General features: G+C 41.0%; 1 protein-coding gene across 1 annotated transcript in view; it reads right to left on the bottom strand.

The window, feature by feature from the left end:
* Positions 1-26,440, bottom strand: part of KCNG2 (potassium voltage-gated channel modifier subfamily G member 2) — a 53,097-nt gene that overhangs the window by 17,969 nt on the left and 8,688 nt on the right. The window contains exon 2 of the mRNA XM_059851170.1: positions 4,629-5,452. Within this exon, the coding sequence (XP_059707153.1) occupies positions 4,629-5,384 (756 nt within the window). The 5' untranslated portion in view covers positions 5,385-5,452. The remainder of the gene's footprint in view (positions 1-4,628; positions 5,453-26,440) is intronic.

The raw sequence follows: 26,440 nt of genomic DNA on the forward strand, positions 1-26,440 counted from the left end.
ATTGTTTAAAATGCACATTCACAATTTACCTATTCTCCATCCGCAATATTATGGAAGTAGAAGCACAGTGTGTCAATTGAGCTTAGAAGGTTAAATAGTTTTGGCTTCTTTACAAGCTATTATTAACTTCATTATTTATAAGTTTCTTTGTTGCAATGCTCTTTAGCTGAGGGTTATTGAACTGTAACTTCCTATCACACCATCTCTAATTAGGCGAGCTTTTCCCAACACGTTACAGAGTGCGGTGAAGAACGAGCTCTCTGATCTGCTTCTCCTGTTTTGCGATGTGCTGCTACAAATGACTGAGCTCAGGGGTCTCAGGCCTATAAATGCTTTTTTGAATCAGGATAGAATGCTTGATATTATTTTCTAAGTTCCACCCTTTCTTCTCTGATAACAAAGCTGCTGTCTAACAAAAAAGAGAAGATTTGTCTTCAGAGAGAAATGTTTGACATTTCTGTTTTCACCAAGAAAAAAATGAAGAGTCTAGTATGATGACCATCTGGCTTTTAGCTGAACATCTCTGAATGTCTTTTGGTTGTTCAGCTCTTACTGTGTGTTTAAAGCTTCTGCTGTAATATATCCTGACTGGTTCACTTCTCTGATGTATTAGCTGCTTTCTTTGAATCACTTGATAGCTGCTATTTGTTTGGAGAGGTGAGAAGTCCACTTCAAGGTAGGATATGCCTAAAATGCCTTGAGGATACTCTGTGCCTCTGGCTATTTTTATGTCTTGGAGATGACTTTTGTGGTGGTCTTGAAAGAGCCTGGTGCCTGGGGGCTCCTGCTATGATTTTGTCTCAGCAGATTTTGCCTTTCACGGAGACTTTTCACCATTAAATCGAAATCTCTCATTCTGAAAATTTTGAAATAAAAAGTTTATCATTGTCTTGTTACTTTACATGGAAGAACCTGACTGCCTTCACATGTTTGTTTTCTTCACATACTTGAAGCGTCCCTTTCCTGAAATTTCCAGAAGGAGCTATTATACACGTTACTGGATTGGTGGATTTTATTTAATTTAACAAGCAAATAAAAGCTAAATGAGAAAAAAAACCCTATATATATATCCTTCTTGGGTAAGTGAAAAGTAGCTCAGGATCTGATTCTGTTACCTCTACTGACTTTCAGAAAAGAGTAACGCTCAAGGTGAATCAAGGTGACCTTTAGTAAGAACAAGTATCTACAAAACAGGGGAGCATGAGCCTTCCCACTCTTGTTAAACCACCAGGGATTGCCACTGTCATCCAGAACACCTGGAGCAGCGAATAAAGTTAACAAAATGTATGACTGACTTTTCTGCTCTATTTTAAAAGAGAAAGGCAGGTACCTAAAATAATTTCCTCACCCACCTGGTAATTACATCTAACTTTTAAGGTCCCACACTTACATCTTGTGTGAGGTCGTTTACACCTCTGCAGGACATCACTGGGTGTAACACCTCATCCATTCAGATGGCATTAAAGGATCAGGGTATGGAAAATTGCTCCCCAGAATGGCTTTTTTCATTATTGGCTTCTCTGCCTTTTCCTGAAGCAGTAACAGGCCAGATAGATGGCACCTATAGAGCTTTTGTTTTCTGTGGTAACAGCAGCTCAAGGAAAAGGCCACTGTTTGCTGGCCAGAGCACCTATGACAGCCCTGACATGGAACCATAACAACAGCAATGCCAGCCAGAAAGCCTGGAAAATGTGCACACTGAGTATGGTGAGCATTTGAAACAGTATTTACTATTTATTTGTTCCTTAGTCAGGAGGGATGCACATCCTTTTTCTGCTTGTTAGGAGACTGCAAAACCCGACCAAAGAGCTGTCCCTGGGCACAAATTTTAATCTAGATACTGGGAATACAGCTCAGGATGATTACCATGAATTTGAATTCACATAAGCTCTCTTATCTCCACACCTGTTACTTGCAGAGCTGCCTTGGCTTGCTAAGCCATATAGGGAGTACAGGCAGGGAGTCTGCAGCCACCGTAGGTCCCAGACCCTACAGGTGATCCCAAGGGGGCAGATGCCTGCTCCTTGCCTTGCCAGAAGTGATCCTTCACCAGTCCCCTGTGCAAGAGAGCCACCTTTGTCTCAAACAAAATAACCATTTCCAGTCTGTCCACAGACCTTCCCTGTGCAAAGCGCGGAACAAAGATTATTTGCAGGAGTTCTGTGCTTTTAGAATTTAAGGGCACAGAAGAACATTGGATAATTTATTCTGATCCTCTCTGTATTGCAAGAATTTCACCTTTGTAACTTGATCTGCAATTGATGTTTTTCTTTTGACTGAAGTGAAATCTGTTTAGCTGAGGGCTACACAAAAGGGCACTGAGCTTTCAACTGAAATTGTCTAAAAGCACAAAATCCATGAATTTTCCTCCTAGCCTGTCCCAGTAATGAATCACCTTGGTATTAAATACTGGCATACAGTTTCCCATACGAATTTATAAGGATCCAGCTTTTATCCATGCATCATCCCCCTACTTATCATCTTTTAGATGATACAGTTGTTCTCCCCTCATAAAAAACTTACTTACGTGCCTAATCCACTCACCTTCCTTCCAATCATTGAAATCAACTGAAATGTTCAAGTTTCTTATTGTATGGCATTTTCCCCAGGTGTCTAAGATTTACAGGTCTTTAGCCCTCTCCCAGTTTTTCAAAACACCATGAAAAACGTGAATGTGAAAACTGACTGCAGTACTCTAGTGTCAGTCCACCAATATTACATACAGGAACAAAAAATCTTCCAGCTTCTTATCAATACTTCCCAGCTTAGATATTCAAGGGTGGCATTAACCCCTCTGACTTTATGCTGCAATAGGAATTTATGGTTGCTAGTACCCTAAATATTATTCAGAGCCTCATTTTGGGAACCAGTGTCCCTGCTTTTACATGAGCAAGCCTGCATTTATCTTTACTGCAAAATTTTGCATTTGACTATGAAAATGTTCTCCTTCTAATGGTTCCAGCTTACCAAGAAATCCAGGCTTCTCTCATATGCTTTTTTTATCCTCATCAATATCCTACTCCACCCAAAAAACATTATTAGCCTATTATTATGAGTCCCATTTATGTTAGACCATTCCTTAACTCTTGTAGTTCTTAAAGCAATAGTTCAGCTCTCACTTAAACCTGGGAACAATTAAACACTAATTACATCTCAGTTTTCAACAGTAGAATATCCCTTGTACTTAGAATTCAGGATACTGGAGCCCTAATGGTTATTCACAGTAAAAGGCATGTGTTTTAGAAATGATATCTTAAAAAAACCCCGTCATTAGGACAACATAGTGTGAACTAGTACCCAGCACTACCATCCTCAAATTTTAAATCAGAAAAAGCCCTTAAAATAAAGATCTGATAATAAATCATATATCAGTCAACATACCAAATGTGTTTTTTTTTTTTTTCCTGGCTGCTCCTGAAGGAGTCTGATTCCAAACCAAACTCTTCAGCTGAGATGTAACCTGAGCAGACCTTGGAAGCAAAGGCTGGGTTTAACTGCACACAGGGCACTCAGTGAGGAGCAGGGGTCTCTCTGGAGCAGCTGGATCCATTTTCCATCACCTTGCATTTTACTTTCAAGGTGAGATAACAGTAAATGCCTCTGGTCTGGGGATGATCTCCCTCTTTTCTGCTCGTGGCAGTAGGGCACAAGCCATCCAGCCCCTGGGTGACAGCACACGGGAAGAGCTGCTTCCAGGAGGGCTCAGCCTTCAGCTCAGAGGCAGCACTCCATGGGGTGAAGTACTGTCTTAGTAGGTGAAGTTCACAACCACATTCAATGACCACGGGGCTGGGAAATAAGCCCAAACATTTACTGTCAAGCTTGGACTTGGGTAAAACTAGAGAGGGCATGAATTCTTCAATATGTCCCCACCCCCAACTCCTCAGACTGCATTTCAGCACGTATGTGAAGAAAATGTGAATGTCCTCCTCTGCCATTTTTCAGATGAGCTCTCCCTGGCCTACATACAATTAATCCTAGGAAAGTGAACTGCTTGCACAAAAAAGGGACTAAACCCTGAGGAAATCTGATGAACTAAAGAATAAACAAAATATCTGTAAGACTTGATTTTCAAGGGCATGAATCATCCACAGCTTACACTTGAGAATACTAAGCAGGTCTGAAAATTGGGACAATCGCTCTGTTTCTGCTGTTAAGTTGCTGCCTCAGCTTCCCTGGCCTTTGCATCACCCTATAGTATCAAAATACTTTAGATGTGGTTTTTACGCTGGCACACTGAGAGTTCATTCAAATTGTTCAAGTACCTTTAGGGAAAATTGATTTGTTAGCTCTAAACTTAACCTCAAAACATTAAACCAAAAGAAAGGCTCGTTTTTATCCCCAGAGTAGCTAGTGTGTCATCTGGTGAGACATGACAGAAAACAAATCTCATGGGTAGGGCTAACTGCTGGTGTGAACTGGCTAAGCTGGGCTAGCAGGGCAGAGTTTGGCCAATCTTGCCTCAGTTTTAAGTGACATAATGCTTTCTGTGCTCTGCCCAGCCAGCCCTCCACATCATATATACTGAACACAACATCTGCATATCTGCTGCAGTGATTTTTCCTGTCACCTTTCCTGAGGGGACAAGAATGCAAAGCATGCTCTACCCGAAGAAAAGCTGCACTTACCCGATCCTCCTCTTCTCTGACATCTGGCATGGTGCTGATGCAGAGGCTGACAGCAGTGATGGCAACAAAAGAGATTGAAATACAAGCAAAGATCTTTCCTGGGATCCCTGAGTGGGGGTTCTCCACCATATCCCTGAGCTTTCTCATGCACAAACTCAGTCGGCTGCTGTCCTGGAAGGCACATTGCGTAGCTTCATTAAATACCATCTCCCTCTCAAACAGCCTGGCCTCAGCTGCCTCTTCCTCTTTCTGTCGCAATCTCTTTTTACAGCACCACTCCAGGTGGTCCTCTTCTATCCCCCAGTACACAAGCTCCTCCTGGAACGAAAGAGCACACATCTCCCTGAGAAGCCTCAGCTTCCCAGCTGTCAGGAATGTCATGATCGTTCTGAAGGCACTAGGATTACGGTCAAAAAAAAATTCATTGCAGCTAACATCATAATCATCACAGATGTCCATGATTTCATCGTAATTGTTGCAAGATTTTAGCTTCCCAAGCCTGGTCAAGGGGCAGTTCTCCAAGGTGGTCCAGGGAATTTTGTACTTAATACCACCTACGTTGATGATCACAAACCTGGACCGGTCATCCAAGCGGGCTAAGCAGCACAGGTCTTCTCCAGGATGCAGAAGTTTGGCCTTTTTGTAGAAGAATCCTTTCTTGGTTTGTACTTCACACAGGTTTTCCAAGTTGTTGAAGGAGCGGGAGCTGAAGTCAGGATCTGCATTCCCAGTGAGCAATGCCATTTCGTGGTACATCTGTTGAGTCCATAGGGAGGTCGAGGCTACTCAAACAAAAGCATCTGGAGCTTGACCAGAAAGTCTATCTGTAAAACAGAATTTTAAAATTACAAGAAAAGTGGGGCACTCTTAAATGATAACAATCCTATCTTCTCCCTCCCAAAAAACTCATCTCTATGGCATTCCTTCTTCCCCCATTATTTTGGGACTATCTTTCCTTGATAGTTGCCTGGGGAAAGAACTTACTCTACAATCAAGTCAGAAGCCATGCTGTTACTTCCAGAGGGTTTAGTTAGTGATTGAGTGGAAACAAAACCAGTGTATTACCATTTTTAGAAATTTCTAGATATTCAAGCTATATCCTGGACATCAGCACACACTAGAAGAGAAATCTAATCATGAGGATAAATGGCAATTCACAGCTTTAGCAACTTAATTAAAAAACTTGGTTGCAAATGTTTTTTTGATTATTTTATATTATCATATAAAATAGCATCTATATTATGTTCCTATTGCAAAAAGCCTATAGGTTGAGGATATAATGGATACTTACAGTACAGTCAGAAATCAGAAATGTGATGGCAAAAACGTGGGTAATTCCCAACCTAAATTCACCAAGCCTAGCAATAGCAGGGAATATGTGGGAGCTGCGAGCCTGCTGGGTCTGAGCTGAAACCAGAGCTTGCCGGGGAGCCTGTAACTGCTGGAAGCTCTGCTGTGGGCTTGGCTGCAGTTGTGGACAGGGCTCCAAGCAGCCTGTCAGCAGCTCTGAAACAGGAGACCAAACTGAGAATGAAGCTGAGCTGGAAGTGACTCGGTTGCTGCTCTTATTTCTGGACAGCGCATAACACAACCGGTCACATTTGGAAGGAATTGTGTATAATTCCAGGATTTAATTTGTGCCTCTTGCTTACTCTTCCTTTACCACACCACAATCCATGTTGCTTCCTTACTTTTTCTAAAGCCCATCACATGCATTCTTCAAAGCTGTCTCTCTAAAGCAACACTGGGATGTCTTGAAATGCTGCCATGTAATCACATTTGTGAATCACCCAAAACTTCCTGAATTGCTCAAATATGAAGTAAGAAGTCAATGTAGGATGACTGGGTCTCCACACAAAGACCTGGGCTGAGAATGGATGCAGTGATGGGGAACAATTTTAAGCAGAGGATGGAGAAACCGAGAAAGAACTGACTAGTGAAGGAAAAACTGACATTTTTGATGACAGAATGGTAATTGTGAGGCAGTAAATTCATAATTTATTAGCAACATTCTCCAATTCCCTCTGAATTTCATGCCTCAACCGGGAGAGAACAAACAAATGGGTGCTAGGAAAAACTGGAGAGCATTCACATTCAAACACATTCCCAGAGGAGCAACTTCCTTTATCTTTAATCAGCTCACCAACTCTTAGCTCATTAGACTTAATCAAAATGATCTCTGACAGAGACTGGTGAATACTTTTAGTCACAGCCCTGAATCACCCTCTAAACATTCTTACCAACCACTCTTAAACAACAACACTGCAGTAACAGTGGTACTTTTGCTTCAACACTTCTTCGAGGATCCAGTCCCTGAATTTCAGAATAACACTTATATCAGATATTTGTAAAAAGCCAGAGAATGACTGCTTTGTGTGCAAAAAGCTGCAGCCACCCAAAGATACTTTTCATCACCGTGAAAGTCACAGAAGAGCTAACGATGCCAAAGGCTCTACAATTTCACTTCGGGGGAGAGAAATAATTGTTTAAACATCCGTTCCTACAGGGCAACATGAGCAACAGAGAAGAGCTCCTTCATCTGGCTAAGGGCCAGTAAAGGGCAACACGCACTCCAAGGAATGGGTGCTTTCACAGCACAGGCTTGAGTGCAGCTGGGACTGCAAATACCATTACTGTCACAGCGAGAGCGCACTGTCAGCGCAGCATATGCTTCAAGGATTTGGTCTCTTGTTGCTTTCTCTTGGTAAGATAAAATATTCACTGTCACTACTGAGGGCTCTGCACTTTTGTTTTCATGCCTCACTTGTTTCACAAGTCAACATACTAAAAGGAGTTTACATTGTTTTGACATCAAGGCCAGGATTTATTTTTTCCTCTCCCCCGTGTAGCAGGTCGTTGCATAAAGGGGCCAGATAGATTTCACAGAACTGCTTTGAATCTAATCTTACATGCACTTCTTCCTCCTTCTAAGCAGCAGATAACTCAATGTGAAAATCTGTAAGCATGTTGTTTGCTACAAACTCTGTTAATTACAGAGGGTTAGTCTTTTATTTTGTGGATATAAAATGATGTTGCTTAAATCTAAAGCTTAAGAACCAGCTTTTCTTTTTTTTTAAACATCAATGAATAAATAGAAAGTGAGAGAGAAGTAGTTACAAATTAAAGTTGCCTATGATTTAACAGGTTGATTCTGGACAGTGCAGGTAGCGCCAGATGCTGGAGTTCAGTAACTAAAATGAATTTTCTGACATCACAGTTCAGCATTCCAGAATCCAAAATAGCTGGCAGCATTTGTTTTGGAAATCTCATATTTAATCTCAGATTAAAAGATAAGCATGTGAAGACAGTTGTATTTATTGTTCTCCTTGGCACTTCCACCTTGTGATCTGACTGCCCAAGACTGGGCTCGGATGTCAGTAGAACAGCTTGTGATGCCATTTTAACTGTCCCACAGAAAACCAAAATACTGTGGGCTCCCAATTTGGCATCTATCCTGAGAAGTAAAACAAGCCTGGAAGGTCTGCTTCTGATCTTATGTGCATGGAATGTATCATGACTTTCACTAAATATTAAAGGGTGTTTCAAAATTATGTAGGTCTTAAAATACTCTCTGCATGCCAGGGTTATCTAATGTATGCACATGCCTGCGGTAAAGCATCCCATTGAAGATTAATATTAAAAGCCAATACTTCCAGAAATGATACTACATTGTCAGTCAGTTGGCATTTCTACTATTTAATCTGACACATGGGTGTATGAAAGACTATTAAAACACAGTCTGGAATAAGTTGCCCATCACAGGGATGAAGGACAGAATTTGACTCTATATTTGTTGTTCATAATTTTGAAGTGCTGTGAGAGAAATGCTGTATGAATATTTCAGTTTGAGGATCATATCCAGGGTGGGTCATACATTGTGTGGATTCTTTTCTTTTTGAAGTATAGTCCAACAATTTTTATTCACTAAGAAGTACTTTCTTTGGCCATCTCTGTATGCACATGTGTACGTCTACACTCTCACACACACACACACACACACAGAAGTTCAGCCCCATGTTGTCAGCAGCAAACAGCTGAGATCTTCACAATACAGGTATTTCTCATCAAAGATTTTATAGATTTAATAAATGTCAGAAGCACACAGCTGCCTCACATTCTTCTTTCTGCTGAATTATCTCCTCAGTGGAGAAAGGGCTATTTCCCTGCTTACTGCCTTTTCACTTTGCCTGCTCCCAGAACTTCTCTTCACACCAGCATTCCTCATTATCCCATTCTATCAGTATTGCTGCATCTAAGTCATATATGATTCTGCATGAGGTTCCTCTGGTCTCAAGTCACCTTGGATAAGAATGAAAACTGGGGCAAAATCTTCCCTACCAAGAGGCTGAGCAGCCTGGCAAGGAGAACTTGAAAACAGCGATGAAAGGGAGGTAGTGGTGGAGCAAAGACTGCAGGGTGCCATGGCAGGAGAGACCTCGTGAGGAAGGGTGGCCACATAAAGCCTGTGCACATAAATGAGGGAACAGGAAAGTGTCATGAGCAGAGCTCTCACACCTTTTCTCAGAAACCAGCCTGAGCAGCTGGCTCTGAAGAGCCTGTAGGCGAAAGCAAGTGGTCGGGGGGGAAAACTGGGAGAATTCAGAGGTCTTTGGGCAGTTGCACAGAAGAAAACTGTTCCTCTGAGGGTGGTCAAACACTGAAAGAGAATGCTGAGAGGTGGTGGAGGCTCTATCTTTGGGGGTATTCAAAACCCATCTGGACACAGTACCAAATAACCTGTTCTAGCTGATGCCACTTTGAGCAGTGGCAGATAAATCAGATGAACTCTGAAGTTCCTTTTCTACTTGAACTACTCTGTGATTTTGGGAACAGTATCTTTTTAACTGCTGCTGTAAAATTATAAAGTATTGAAAGTTTACATTTGGGCTACAATAGCAAGAGGAAGCTGTGAGACCTTTTAGTAATTAATGTTTTAAGATTTCCTTTGTGAAATGAAACACATTTTGACAGAGAACGGGTAATTGTGTCATAATTTAAATCCACAAACATGAAACATATATTAGGGTGACCACAAGATGTTTTCTCTCAGTTCCAATGAGAGTTGAGTCAGTGAATCTGTTCTGCAGTGCTCAGCCATTTCTAGTCAAGGATGTGCTGAAACCTGTCATTGCTGCCTGGGACCAAAGCAGTTCCCATTTCTTGTCGTGACGTGATTTATAAATCACAGCACACACAGTCACCTTAATATCAACCTTACACATGCAATTGACCTTCCATTTGGTGATGTTACAGCTAATAGTGTGGACAGAGAGGCTTGGGAGATCCATGTTACTCTTGTACTAATTACAATCCAGTCGAACTTGGACTCCCAACAATAAATCCTTGCCAGTCACTGTGGAAACATGGAGAGGAGAGGAGAGCACCTGCCCATGAGGCTTACAAAAGGCAAAACAGATGGGGTCCAAGAAATACACATATTTCAAAACAAAACAAAACAAACCCCAGCAAAACAAAACTGAAAAGGGGACTGGGAGGATATGGTAAAACAGATGCAGCTAAGCCAGGAAGGCAGACCCTGTGGGATTTGGGGAATTAGCTTCTGAGTTTGTCCGCACTGAACATGATTATGGCTCCCTACATCCTCATTATCACAGCATTGCAGAATCATTTATGTTGGAAAAGACCCTTAGGGGATCCCTGAGTCCAAACATTACCCTGACACTGCCAAGTCCACCACTAAACCATGTCCCAGAGTGCCACATCGATGTTTTTTTAAATACCTCCAGGAAGGGTGACTCACACTTCCCTGGGCAGCCTGTTCCAATGCCTGACCACCTTACCAGTGAAGAAATGCTTCCTAATATCCAATCTAAACCTGCTCTGGCACAACCTGAGGCTGTTTCCTCCTGTCCTATCTCTTGGTACCTGGGAGAAGAGACTGAACCGCACCTCGCTACAGCCTTTCAAACTTTTAACTTGGACACAGTCAAATGCTACATATTTCTGTATTTATTGCCAGTAAATTTTAATATCCCTAACCTCCTAAGGCCCTGCTTAGGGAAGGCAACAGCTCAAGAGGTTGAAAAGGTACTAGAATTTTGAACAGCCGTTCATTTTGTCTGTTTCTTCATCAGAGTGACAGGAAGCAGTGACAGCACCTTACCCATCTAACAGAGAAAGAAGGGTTTCTTCTACAGGTCTGGAGCACAATAGCCAAGATAGTCTTCTCCAGAGAGTGTTTTGTGGGCCTTGAGGAGGATGCTGCATTAGTCAGTCAAAGAAGCCCAGGAGACTCAGGCTGTAATGACGGCTGCAAAATTCAGCATGTGAAGCTGGACATTGTTTCATACTCTGAGTATACATTTTCCTTAACATTTTCATTAATTCAATGGAGGAAAAAAGTAATCATTTTCTTCTCCGAACATCCCTCATCACATTTAGGCCACACTACATAATTAGCTGAAACAATTCAATTTGTTAAATGAAAAAATTAACTTGACTCAACATTAATTATTCTGACATACACCCATAGCTATTTGTCTCCGCTAGACAGATTATGAGTTATCTTGTGTCATTGCACTTGCCAGAGTTCCACAGTGAAAATATTAACATTGTGACATCTTTAAGAAATCAGGAATTTGGTTGAACTACCTATGTGAAGCTATGGGATCCTTACCTGTATCTTCATAGCTAAATCTAGTCTTATTCTGCACATCCACAAGATTTTGGTGCCCACTTATCTTTGTGCCCTGAATAGCACCAAACTTTTATTTGAATGAAGCTATTTGCACACTTCAGATGCACAGCAGACAAAGGCAGATGTGCTTAGTAAAATACAGACAGAGGAAGAACTACTTATTTCTACATTCTATCCAGAACTACAAAATTCTCTTCAGGCTAGCAAGCTTCAAGATTTCACAAAGGTCTTAAAACATGTATTTCACTTAAAAAGAACTATAAATAAAAAACAAGCAGAGACTGCAAGGATTAGGCAGAAAAGTTTTTCCCCACAGAATTATAACTACTTACAATAAAATAGAGCATCATGTTTAAAATATGCTTTATTTGTTTAGGTGAATTAATCCTCAGTTGGTTACAAGAAAAACAGGTTTGTAAAATGTGCTTTAACCCTCAGTTCATATTTCCTGAACAACTGAACTGACTCCAAATACGCACCAAATGGATGAAAGGGAAGGGACTTCAGAGCAGAGCTGTACTTCCCAGACTCTGGGAAGATTGGATTGGACATGGAGATTTGTTTGATCCAGTTCCTGTTAACTGCAACCTTGGAATAAGTATACAGTGTCAAGAGCCTAAAATTAAAATGTGTTCTCTTTGCACTTGCTTGGTCAGAGGCTGAGCCCTGTGAGCACTGTACCTTTGGCCCTCACTGGCAGCCACTGCCAGTGAAATTTTTATTCTTCCATAAATCACACACAAGTTTATTTTAGGACCTTTACTGATTAATCCTGTTAGTATCCCATTTAATCAGCCAGTCAGATAAGGTACTATGAGTTACTTGCCAATCTGAAATATTTATTTCCCTGTTCTTAGATTTATGTATTTCAGAATAAAAAAAATAATCAAAATCCAGTTTTTAAAGTATCTGCTCCAAACATGATTACATACCCACAGCTGGCTCAAGATACCAAGTGAATGGCACTATTAAATGCAAAAGTGACAGACTGTGTAGTATTTTAAAACAGCATTGTTTATCCCTCTCATCCAGGAAATTAAACAAATTGTCTCATTTCTGTTGCCAAAATTCAGGAAGCACAAAAAACCAAACAAGTTTTGGTGTCTTTGAAAATCACAGGATTATCAGTCAAGTGTTCCAGCTGGACTGCAGATCCCTGCAGGGGGAAAATGCAGTTTTTAACACAAGCTCTGCTCCTAACACTGATCTTTTCTTTCTGATCCATCCTACAGGTTTTTGCAATTCTATACTTAGCAGCTTCCCACCCACATGATTAATATGCTTGATTTCATACAGAATATACCAACTAGATTTCTGACTAGAAATAAGAAGGTTTGGCTGTGTGATGCCACTCTTAGCCCAGTTTCACATTCAGAAGTTCATAAAGATTTGCTGGGGCATGTTTCCTAATAACTGTACCTGTCCTTGTGTCTCTTTCAGGGCCATTCACAGGCTTGTACGAATAGTTGTTAGATACATATGACTGAAGGTGAAAGAATGAGAGGAAACAGCCTCAAATTGTGCCAGGAGAAGTTTAGACTGGATATTAGATAAAATCTCTTCACTGGAAGGCTTATCAAGCATTGGAACAGGCTGCTGAGGGAAGTGGTTGAGTCAGCATCCCTGGAGATCCTGCAGACACTGCAGCTAGGGACATGGTTCAGTGCTGACCTTGGCAGTGCCAGGCTAGCAGTTGAACTCAGTGATCCTAAGGGTCTTCTCCAACCTAAATGATTCTATGAATAAATGCTCTTATTAACTGCTCACAGATTTCAGATGCAGATCTAGGCTTTTAAATTTCCACATGAAATCCTTTGCAGAGAAAATAAATTGTATACAGATGCATCTTGCTTCTCTTGTTAGCTCGAATTAGTGAACACTGGATTTTATGTGTTTCCCTTGTTTTTTTTGCAGATGACATTCTTGTTCTCATGTGTGTTTCATAAGTCAATTGTGCACTGACCTCAAAAATATTCCCATCTCTACTTAAATACAATTCTGCCTCTAAATTTAACACAATTGTAGTTAATTATTAACATCATTGCATAGAATACTTTGTAAATTTAGACTCATTAAGATTGTATATTTAATCCATGGTTGGAGTTAACAGGAACTGGATCAAACAAAACTCCACATGCAATAGAATTATCTCAGAGAGACACTGGTTAAAGGATAGCTCCTGGCCCAAAGTCTGTCCACTTTAGCTCATCACTCTCTATGTGCACATCTGGGGTCCCCAGAGCTTGTTCTGCCTTGTTTGTCCCAATATCCCTACCCACACTCACAGTGACACACAGATTTTGCAGAAGATTAATATGGCTGTGGTTCCAGAGCCCTTGGATGAGGTGACTCCTAAACAGAGGGGGTTCATAACTCTGTGGCATGATGCCCACACTGAGCACTGGGAATACTGGCACAGTGCTAATAACTGCTGCTTCGTGCAGCAAGAATTACCTGCCCTACCTGCTGTGGACAGAATTCAGGGATCCTGTCCTCCAGATGTGCTTTTAAATGAGGTGGTGATCCAGATCTTGCTCTGTACACAACTTGCATTTCCACAAGGAACAACCACCACAGCCTGGAGCCTTCCAGGAAGATCCCAGAGTCTTCCACTTCTATTCTGGGCAGTCTTTACCCAGGAACATCTGCATTTTGCAGCTTTCAGTCGTGGTGACCTGGAAATACTGCAGCAGCTTGAAGTAATTTAAAAAATTAAAATTTGGGCTCGAATAAGTAGGAAAACTAATACTATGACTAACAAAGAACCCTCTATGTATTTATATAAATTTAACACAAAACTCTGTTTCAAAATGTCAATTTCATTACATCTTCTGTCCTGAATTCCTCCTAGACAAATGTGGTAGCAACATCAGCTTTCCCAACAAAAGCTGACAGGACAAGGCCACAGCACCTGTGTAGAAGCACTGATTCTTTTGTTTCCTGGAAAGGTGGGAGACAGTTTCTATTTTTCCCCCTCAAACAGGTAGAGAGAGGTCTTTTGCAGTTTGGGTTCACAGATGCATTTCCACATTCTTACCTTGCTATTGAAAAGGATGAAAATGACCTGTAATAGTCTAAGGCATTTCTATAATTTCTCTCACCAACAGCCCACTTTCCCCTCCACTGAACTGCCATTGCTGTATTCAGCAGAGAAACACTTAAATTCACTAAACACACTCACTCACTTAAAAGACCATCTGATAATGTTACCAGTTTTAATGTTTCATAAAAAGCCAAAACGATAAGAAAACTTTGCACTTTCTCTAATGCAATTATTTCAGTCAGCTCACAGACTGAGGGTGATAGCATTTTTAAGACCTTGCTCTCTATAAAATTTCAATGGACTTGTCTACACAGTGCAGTGGGAATGAATGGATTCCACTGTGAAGATGGTGGCTTTAAAATCAGGTAAAATATGACTGATCCAGTTATGTGCAATATCTTCAGCAATCATTGAATCCTTCATAAATCACCTCTCCTTTCAAAAACACTGGAACAGATATAAGAGGAAGGCTGACAGGCTTATTACTCATGTATGCAAGAGCTGAAAACAGTTCACTGATATCTTGGTGGAGAGCCCTGGTAGATCAGATGTCATGCAGAAACACTGATGTAACGTTTCCAGAGAACTGCTATACTGCCAGATGTGTGAGAAGCTCAATTCTAAGACCAGCTCCCCAGTCTAGAGGTTTCTGACCCAGCAGGTTTATATGTACCACTGAATAAGGTGAGCTCTTGGGGCAGTGAAAGCAGGCAATAATATCAACACTATGACAGCATCCAGACCTTTAAAGGATGCTCAGGGTGGCTATTTATTCAGTAATTGTTTTTGCAGTTGGGCTAGCAAATGAACAATTCCTGTTCTCCATGAGAAAGCTCTCCTCTGTCCAAGATTCCTTCAGTTTCTGCCAGATTGCTCACCACCTTTCTACTTGCAATACTGACAAATACACAGAAACATTGGGATAAAATACCACAAAGGAATTAATTTTACAGCATCACCACTACTGATAAGATTTTGTTTCTGAGCCGTTCTTTTCGTGCAGCAAAAGGACATGTTGTTACTCATAGGCATACATTATTCTGCAAGTGAGACAAACAATAAATCACTGCCAGATCCCAGTATCTCTGGCACACTTCAGAGCTGCTGGTTTCTTCCTCTGTGTTGTCATGCTTTAAATCTTATTACCATCAGAAAGATGATGAGGAATTTCCAGCTACTTCAGTTCACTGCCAGCTGGCCTTCCCCTTCCACGAGGAAGACTCCATGAGCTGCACAGTCAGTGGTGCCCACATTAAAACCTCGGGAGGTAATTAACCCAAGGGCTTGTTCAGGAGGTGTTTAAGACTTCACTCCAGGCCTCCTTCATGGTCGCCTCGTGGGTTTTAACTTCCCCAGCAGGCTCCTACTGCAGCGCTCTGTGAGATGGGCTCATTGTGGGCTGCCATGCAGACACACAGAGGCTTTACATCAGCAAAGGCACATCAGTAAGATTGCACAGACCAGCTCACCCCAAACCTGGGTCCCGCAGAGATCCGTGCGGAGCTGCCGCTCCCACGCGATGGCTTCGCTCAGAGCCAGTCCTACAAAGGGCAGCCAGCCTGGCAATGCCATTGCCAGTGGAAAACAGCAAGGTGACCAAGATGGTGAACTGGGCCAGCAGAACTGAGCAAGTTGCTTCTTCCTTCCACCTTTACCTGAGTGGCCAGTGCAGCTAACAGGGTATCCATGACTATCTCACTTTGAGCAATGGAAAGCTGCTCTCGCTTTCTTGTGTTGCCAGAACATCTGATGGGCTCTCAAAGAAGCTGGAGACTGGCAAGTGTAGGAATAATTTTGCACCTCTTTTTCTTTCCAGCTATGCTTCCTGACTGCCAAAGGAGGCTCACTGGAAGGTGCTCTGCAGATGAATACGCTGGTCTAACTCATCAGGTTGTGTTTGCTAGGGCACTGCAGTACTGGCATAGTCAGGGGAAAAAAGATGGATGTTCAGCTAAATGAGAAAGATCACAGAATGGAGTTTCATAGTACTAACAAAAAAGCTGGGCTCCAGCTCTATTGCAAGCCTGTACTTTGGTAAATATAAGGTTTCTCTACTACACTGAAGGATCTGGAGCAGGGTCTCTACAGAAACTCTCCACAACGACAGCAGTGAACAGAAGTGATTCTCGGGCACAAGGCTTATTTGATCAGCAGCTCTGTGCATTTGTATCATGCCATACAGCAAAACACCCCAGATTTATCTACCTCATTTTTATTTATCCTAGGGCATTTGTTCCAGACAAAACTTCATTATTCTATTACTGGGTGTTTTGCTAACAACCAACCTTTACTGATAGCACAAAAGATACACTGAAGAAATAAGCAACAAAATAACTTTCATTCTCTCTCCTCCTGAAAATTTTTAATTAAAAGACATATCATAAAATATTAATTCATAGCCAATTTGCTTGCTCATCAAGTAAAAAGCAAGCACAGATATCTAAAACACAGCATCTAAAAATCGGAATAAAGATTGGCAAATAAGTAGCTAAGAGCTACTTAATGAAGATGCTCAAAAAATGCATGTAATCTGATTTGTAGTGCATAATTCTTTTTGTATTATTTATTTTACACTTTAAATGACCTCGTTTTATTTTATTTAATGCATTCGGTCTCAGTAGCTCACTGACACAGAATAATTTATTTTAAACTCTGATTAAGCAGGCTGCTCTCCAGTTCAATCAGTCCCCTTCCCAACAGCAAAATTTTATTTGGCTGGTGAAAACTTCTATACCCTGAGAGGAACTTGAAGCCCCATTTGGCCTCAGAAACCTTGTCCTGAAGTGTATAATCATACTCCACAAAGCCTAGCTTCAGCTGAATCATCAGGAATTGAATGGGCTGTGGAATTGGGTTCTAGAGAGGTCCATCCTCAGCCTTTTGAGGAGCTGGAGTGGAGGGTACCCCCCATGAAGACTTCCTGGACTGGAAAGATCCTACCAGTGCTATACAGTAAACCCCATTCATAAGATAAATTTCTTTGTCTCTGTCATCATTACAGAAATGTTTTTGTGTAAAGGATAGCTTCATGATCTGTAAGGGAAACAAAGTGTGAAATAAATATGAGACATGTGCAAACACAGATGGGTTTACAGAAAGAGTGGGAGAGAAAAAGCACTTAGCTAAACCTCTTGTGGTCAGCTAAAAAATGTAAATGGTACTGTTTTGAGATAAAATATGATCATAAACTAAAATCACTTGGTGGTTTCATGTTTACAACTGCTAAATAATAAAAAAAACCACCCCACATGTAATCTACAGTGTGAAGGCAGAGGAGAAGAATAAAAGGATAGAGATCAATATGGTATAAAGCAGATACTTCATTATTTTAGAGCCTAATTCAAGCATATGCTGAATTCCTGCACTTTTAATGTAAGTTGCCAAGTGCCAAGCAGCTTGTAAGAAGCTCTCAGAATCAGGATCCCAGTCTGCTGTATCACCCAAGAAAACCATTACCAAGTACATGCATAACTGGTACTAAGCCCATGCTTAAATATATATTAACACTCCCCTAGAAAATGTTGTATTTTCCCCCATTCATATGCATATCTCTGCAGATATCCATCTATTGCCCTGAAGAGTCAGGGAAATGACAGATATGAGATCTGCAACACGAAATGCATGTGGCACGGCTCCAGCCTGTGGGAGCACAAGGCCAGGAAGCACCAAGGAGGGTCAAATCAGTCATCAGCTCCCACTGGCTTCCAGTGGAAATGAGCAGCTTGAATCTGGTGCCTGCATAGAAGCAACCAGTGCAATCTGAGACACCCTGGCATATCTGAGGATAGCAGATGTGGCACAACGGCAACAGCTGGATGGCAAGAATGATGTGCTAGTACATCTGAAAGAGCCAGCTCTGGGCAACCAGAACTACCCCAGGTAAACAGGTCCTTTGAGAATCTTTGCACTCAGAGCCTTTGGGGGTTTATATTTAAGCTCTGGGCAGTGACAAAAGATCCTCCATATTCATAACTTTTTAAAGTATGGCACTCTTACATCAAAAGTCAGTGCTGAGGACCAACTGATCTCTCCATGCAGATGAGATACTCACTGAAACAGCAGAAGTGCTATTAAAAAAAAAGTGGATTTCTACCATGCTTTGGTGCATGTAAACCTGAAAATTCCTGTAATCAAAGTTAAACACTATCCAAGAAGAAGTTTCCATAAGATTCACATTAGGCAGCTATACTTACTACTAAATAAACACAGCTGTTTTACCCAAGCTGAACACATTCAGCAATTTGCATTACAGAGCATAACTCCTGAATGCTCAAGTTCAATGTGATCACTGCAGATACAGGTTTTGCACATACTCAGCCTATGCATGTGAATTTCCAGTGTCTGTAGCTTGATCAGGTGTTTGCTCATACAAAGGTACTTGTGATGGGGACCAGCTGGAAATAAGTCTGTGTTTAGTTATAATGTGTGTACAAATGTGTGTACAGGTAGTAAAACAGTGCAAATTATTCCTTGTTTTTGGAGATACCTTGGTCACACAATGTCATTATGGAAAATCAGTGGTCCTCGTCCTTCCAAAGCACATACACATACCCAAGAGCCAAATAGAAAAAGAGAAGCCAGTTAAAGGGTTAATGTCAAGTGGTGCTACCTCTTCTGCTGCTGGATAAATGCTGTTTTCTAAAAATAGCAAATAGCCTTCCTGATCCTGGACTGGTAAAGTAGAAGGATTTTAAACTAAAATGCATCCTCTATGAACCACAGTAAAAAAGTCCCAGTTTTCTCCAAACCCTAGAAATTCTACTACTCACTGTATTTATACAAAACCAAAGCCCAGCTATGAAAAATAAATTAAATCTAACCACCTAAATATCCTTTTCATGCATTAGAATCTCATGCTTTCTCCTGCCTCTGTTTTATGCACAGTCTGCCTTCCCACTGACTTGACAAAACTGGGAATTTGTCACAGTGACAGAAAAAGCAAGGCCACTTCATTTGCCAGTCTATGGGAGTAAAGCAAGCTACTTTTCATAATGTATGTACAGGCATCATGGGAGCACTCACTGGTAGCTGTGTTGGAATGCCTGGATATTGTGTGTTTGTCAGACTGTCATAAAGATTTATAAATACACAGCTACAAACTGCAGATGAAGTCTTGCAGTACGGACAGGCTACACGCACCTAAATTAAGAAGGTGGTTTAAATCTCGATACAGAAAGATGCAGAATGTCTTTCTGCATGAAAACATGTTAAGGTTTTCAGACTGTGGTGATTTTGCACACAGAAAATCAATGCTTCCTCAGGTTCAGCAAGGCTTACTGGATTCTGTGTGGTTCCACCAAATAAGAGGAAGAGCAGGAAGCAATATAGAAACCACTACAAAGGAGCCTTCTTGAGCACTGAGTCTCAGATTATGGGGACAAGATGGGGACAAGGTGAGAGAATAGACAACATGTTGCCTCATTTCCACCTCATTTCACACTCCTTCACATCTTTATTTCCAACCCAGTAAGCCAGGAGCAATGAAGACCGCAGATCCCCAGTCAAGCCATCCCAGACAGACAGTGGGGAGGAATTTGATGCAAGTTTCAGACATATTCATTCCAAATTCTCCTGAAAGTCTCATAGCTGTTGATGAGCACCTCCTTTATGGACATCCATGCCACCTTTTTAATGAGTGATCCCCTCAATCAAATCTTGAACTCAATTTTTTTCCTAAAGCATGAATAAAACACCTTTATCCATTAGCCTAGTTTCTGCTGCTTTTCTAGTACTGAAAAGGCAAAGGAGTCACCAGCAGTATCTTTTCTTATTTCCTGGCAGATCTAATAATCTTTCTTACTAATCTGGCAGATCTCTTCTCCTTTTGAACAGTTTCTTTACTCTCTCTCCAAGCTATTCTTTGCTAGAGCAACATACTTTTCCTCTTATTAAGGACCTTTTCACCCCAAATAAATGTCTTGCAGTATCAACCCCCCATGCATCAGTTCCAGCTCCTCATTACCAGGTCCATTTTTCCTTCTGCAGACACCTGCATAATTACATTATGTGAAATAGGCTATATAAATCAGCAGTCACTGTCATATGTTCTAAAGAATTGACCTGCAATTGTTGTCTACTGCAAAACTTCATCCAAATTTTAGCCATCAAATCTAAGCCATAAAGTCAAAAGTTAACTGAATATGGGTTACAGAAGCTACATTTTGGAACCAATAACTTACAATTTATTTGTCTAGACCCTACTTTCAAAGCTATTGTGATCTCATCCCCATAGGCCTTGAAATTGATTTTTCAAACAATACTTTAATTACCTTCCAATCTTGCAAGCTTTCTTTGGTGCTTGGTTCAGAAGCTGTGATTGACCCTGACTTTTTATGTCTGGGTCTGTGCACTGGTGTTATCTGCTCTCCATCCTCGATCACTGCTGAGTGTGCCAGCCCAAAAGGGCTGGTGAGTAACTATTAGAACACAGGGCAACATATGAAGCTTTCCTGATGCTTCCAAAAAACAGTGACTAACAGCTCTTAAATTATCAAAACTGTGGCAAAAATAAATTATATTTAAGGTTGCATTTTCACCACCTCCTTATTTGTAAGTTCAAAATACATCCACATAACTGTATCAGCTAATTAGCTGTGCAGCTATTCAAATGCCTTTTCAAATGCATTTCAAATGGTCAAATGTAGATTTTTCATACCTGAATGACTGTAAACAAACAAACCAGAAGCCAAATGAAGACTTGGCTATTTAATCTAGAGGATATTGCACATTAAGAAACACATTTTAAGTTGCAACAGTGTAAATTATTTCTATCCTTTTATACATTTTCAGTTCCTTCATGAAAAGAATCACATTTGATCCACTGAAAATAAATCTGGTCAGAGGCTATATAAAATGCAGAATGTGCTTCCACAAACAGAACAAGTAAACTTGTGTAATTGGTACATTCATAATTTATTTCAGAGTCACTCTGTTTTGCTGACATATATCTATTCTTCTTAAAACCTTTTCCAAGGAGTTAGGTTCCAATACAGGCTATCTTAAATCTCTCATTTCTTTCTGCTTAATTCTGATTATTTTACCACTTGAAACTTCCACTGACTACCTGCAATAGTTATATTTAACCTTCCATATGCCCCTCTTTCTCATACAATTGTTTATCTTCTAGGACAAGGACTGGTATCAAACTTCTTTTCTTTTGATTAGGTTTCTTTCCTACTGCTAAGTAGCACGTGTACCCCCCTTAGGCTTTCAGTTTACTAAATTAAGTGTCAGCACTTTTTATGAACCCTCAACTTCTTTTCCCACCACAGACTGATCTCATTTCATTATCCTTGGCAGTTCTAAAACCTTTCAAAATTTGGTCTGCTGAAATTCACTACTGATGCAAAAGGACATAAGGCTCACCCTGACAAGACACAACTACAAATTTTGAGCACACCTCTCTAGTTAGCCTTGCCCAGTCTTACTTCATTTGTCATTCAATGCCTAGAAGTAGAACTTGGGCATACTGTACAAACCCTAAAACCAGAAGTGCATGCTTTCCCTAGAAAAATATATACTTCTTTCCATTTCCTGAACAGTTCTTCTCCTCATCACTTTTTCAACTGCTCTTAGTGGAACTACATTACCTGATTGCTTTGCCTAAGGCAAATGGATATATATTATTTCAGCATCTCTTTGTTTTCTTTTTTCCTTCTGGAGGGTGAGGCCAGTAAATTTTATACTAGATTAGCAACATGCCATGAAGTCAAAATTCAAAGAAATATTTGCATGCCTCCTGCTCTAATTCTTGCTTTGAAAATTGGTACTCATGTTGGCTTGAAACATGAAAAATAACTGTGTGTGGCCACAAAAGTACACAGGAAAACAACATCTGTCAATTACACTGAGGTATTTTTGTCATATCTGCCCTTCTGGCTCTATTCCAACTGTATCACTCTTGTTAAGTCAGTGACTCACTATCAGTTGCTTGCCAGCTCCAGGCACTGCTCCATGACTTCTTCCAGGTGACTCAAAGAGCACAAGATTGACCTTAAGGTAGCTTCAAATGACAATAAAATGTGCAGCCTGCCAGAACAAACACAATTTCTCTTTCTCCTCAGCCCCAGTCTCATCCCACCTGTGTTTCCCATTCCAGAACATTAAGAGTAGGAAGAAGGAGATTATTTGAAGGATAAGCCTGTAGGTGTTTCCAAGACACATTTGTGATTAGGCAAAGATTTTCCTTTGACTTTGTCCAGCTAAAGAGCAGACGACAGTAAATAGACTTTTTTTTTTTCCCCCTCCATGGTTCTATCTTTTGCATTTACTTACTTCTGATATGCTTTCCAAATGTTTTCTCAGGGTTTGGCCTAAAATCTTGATATGCTGCCTCCTAAAATTCTCTTCAAACATATGTTATTTGCCTTGAAATTGATAGTGTCTTTCCACTTCAGAAAAAATCTTCAGTTAGAGGCACCATGACAGTCTCTATTTCCAGACCAAATCCATTCAGTTATCATGGGAAGAATTAGGTCTTCTACAAAATCCAGTCAGGGCATCCAGAGAGGAAGCTGATCTGCTAAATAAGGAGCTGCCATTTTCCACAGCTCCTTTTCAGAGCTGAACTGCCATATGCTGCTGCTGCCTATCCCTCCTTCACTCGCATCCCCTCTGGAGGAAACCAGCTCTGCGTGCTTCCTCTGGCTCAGCCTTCCCCAAAACGGTGTGCACTTTACTTAGTTGCAGGCTAATGTCTTCTCACCCCACCTCAAGTCACTGAAACAGGTTTTTGGTGCCCTAGGCACCCCTCAGAAGAGCAGGTGCCTCTTTTCCACACACACTGCAGCAGGGGATGCAATGGGACACATGATCCCTTGGGGTCCACGGCAGGCTGAGTCACAGACACAGTGACATGTGACACACTCTTAGTTTCTGGTTTCTTGTGAGGAGCATGCAGGGCTGAGGAGGTGGAGAGAAGTCAGTGTAGTTCTGATTCCCTTGCACTGCATCAAGGGGGCAGGGAGAGAGGGAATGGGAGAAGAGCTCTGCTAGGCCCAGCCTAAATCTGTCCCTGTAACATGCTAAAAAGAATAAAAGTTTCAGTATGTGTCATTGAGGCTGAGTGGTACCTTCTGTATGAAGACTCTTTGAAGAGTTCTGTGACACCAGTGCCCATCAGGAATCAGCACTGTCTAGTGCAATAATGGAGCTCTTACAGCCAAGCATGCACACAAGCTATTTCCAGCTTTTCCGGGGCTCAAAAAGCTTTGAAATGAAATTCTAGGCAAGACCTCCCTCTTGCAGTCTCACCTAAGCCTTCCCTCCAGCCACATCTTGCATACCAGCTCGTAGCAGGTATTCCTAACCCCACGTCTGCCTGCCTTGTCCTCCTCTCCAAAGGGACTTTGGCATCACTTTCCACATGTTTTGCCCCTGCAAAGCTACCAAGGCCTTGCCCCTCATATTCATGCCTGCCACTCCACTCAAATAAATAATAAAAACCATTGGATGGAATGTGGATGGGAAATCAAACTTGATAAATGAGACTGTCTTTACATAACTACAAAGTCCTAATCATAAATGTACTAATGTACTTATTCCTGTGCTGTTGAGAATCCACTGGTATAGCAAAAATGTAACACTGGCAAATAAGCAACAAAAAATGTGTTAAAATCCATCACTGGATCCCTGAAAACCCACATGTTGTTTCCTGGCACTCCAACATTTACCACTTGGCTTGGATGAAATTATGGAAAAGGCAGAGGGACACACTTTTCCTTATCACACTCATTCATTATCTTCCATCCTCACTATCACTGTACAAGACACAAGCTCTGTGCCACCACCAGTGTAGGGCACAATGTCATGTTCCCTCTTGCCTTTGCCTTTCATCCAGCCCCAACATGGGGCTGAGGAGTTAATTCAGAAACCTGAAGTCAGGCATTGTCGATCTCAGCTGGTAAGGACCCACACCTTCATTCAGACAGTTCCATGAATATACACCTGGTGACTCTGAAACCACTTCAGGTGATACCTGTTATCTCTGTGAATGGGTAGGTGAATGCACAAAATGAACAGAGAAAAACTCTTGCTTCTTACAACAGAGGACAGAAAAGAATGCAAAATGTACAGATAAACATCCTGAACACTGTTGTCCTACTCTGACCTAGCAGTATTTTAAGTCAAAACACCAGTCCGTGGTAATTCTACTCCAACTGATTTTAAGTGAAAGTGGATCATTATATTATGACTACCTGAATACATTTAATGGCCAGCTGAAATTCCAGCAATGGATGCCTCAAAGTTGGACCATGCCTACTAGCGTTCATGGGTGGCAATAGGATGACAAAATCAGTAGTTACAGAACACTTCATCGGAAGGTTCAAAGAACCTGCACATTCATGATGTATCCTGCTCTTGGGAGCAGTTTGCCCCTAAACCCAATGCTGCATTTTCATTTACATTCTGAAAACAAAGGGTTTGATTTCTTTTATACCTTTCTTATGCTATTGAATTTGACTTTAGCTCTGTCTCTTGCTTCAAGATTTTTCCCGGAAAACCTCCAGTGATGCATAGAATAACTTAAAAATTGTAGAGTAGGATCTTTTGGGGGTACAATTACTTTTTCTCTTTAATTCTCTTTTGAGAACGCCAAGAGTGGTATAAAGGATGCCAAGGAAGCAAAAAGACGAGGAAGGAATCATGTCACTAAACTTCAATAGTCTGAATGTGCTTGAAAAATCATCTTGACCAGGAAGGAAGCAAGAAGAGCCCAGAAAAATGCTGACTCCAGAGGCTTCAGAAAAGAATCAGGTAGCTGCCACTATAAATGACAAATCCTCATCTGACTTTCTGGTTCTTCATGCTGATGAGTGCATAGAGCAATGTGCCCCCCTTATAACTTTTTTTTTCTATAAGAAGCTCAATTAATCCAGTTTATTAAAAAGTATCAAAGTATGAGTTTTGGATCATACACCAGTCTTCTCTCACTTGAACTAAAGGTGAATCCCTTCATTTTAGGAATAAATAAATTCTAGATAATCTTAAAAAGAAATAAAATTCCAGTATTTAGAATTGTAGTAGGTTGTTGAACAAGGAGCCATGTTTGATATGCAACAAAAAAGCATGCATATCCACCTGTACAGCATTTGAACAGGTATTATTTGTCACAGTCTCCCACAGATGCTATCAGAGCTTACAGAGAAACGCAATGGTTATTAAAGATGATTCACTGCACTTATTAACATGACAAAGCACAAGAACCCTGAGCTAGTCATTAGAATGAATGAGATTCGATAAATAAAAGAGTGTGTATGAGATTTGATAAATAAAAGGCTTTTCAATGTTCTATAAGGATCCACTCTTGAAACCCCTTACTTTTTGTGAGCCCATCAGCTTCAGGACACCAACATACTCAGTAGTTTGTGTGAATTACTCACGAGGGTCCCTCCCAGCTCATACTACTCTATTATCCCATGCCACTGGGATAGTGCAGAGAAGAGGCCAATCTTTGATTGCAGTTGCTCAGTTAAAATTTTCAAAAACAGAAAACAGTATTGTGGTGCCAAGTCCAAGCTAGTGCGTGTTTTAAAGGTATTCATGCTGATTCCCTTCCTGCAGGAGAAAAGCAGAGCTTGCCAAAGTGACTTCCAGATGGAAAGTGCATCCCTGATCACACGTGTCTACAAACAGACCAAGCTGGGCAGTCCTGAGGCTGCTCTCACTTGACCCATGTGCAGAACCATCACACTGGAACTCAGAGTAGAGGAAGAAAGCCAAGTGAGAATCACCTATTTTAATTGAAAAGTAATTAGGCAAGAACACCAGCAGATTGCAGTGGAAACTGAGAAGCCATAGAACAAACTGGTTCCATGGACTCAAGGATCCTTGTGGATTCCTTTCAACTCAAGATATTCCATGATTCTATGATCTAAGGGTGAAGTCTTTCAGGATTAGACATTGAATGCAAGCTCTTTTTACAATTTTTTATTTTAAAGCTAGGAAAGAAATAAAATCAGAAGTTTTACTCTTGCTTAGTCCAAGGGTGATATGTTATTCATCCATAACTCTGAGGGTTTTAACTCTAGACCACTGTACAAGTACAAACACCTAGGACTGAGACATGCTGTCATTTACACAAAGGTAGGTCTGGACAGGCTCCTTTGATTT

Source organism: Haemorhous mexicanus, chromosome 1, assembly GCF_027477595.1.
Source record: "Haemorhous mexicanus isolate bHaeMex1 chromosome 1, bHaeMex1.pri, whole genome shotgun sequence".
Classification (NCBI taxonomy): Eukaryota; Metazoa; Chordata; class Aves; order Passeriformes; family Fringillidae; genus Haemorhous; species Haemorhous mexicanus.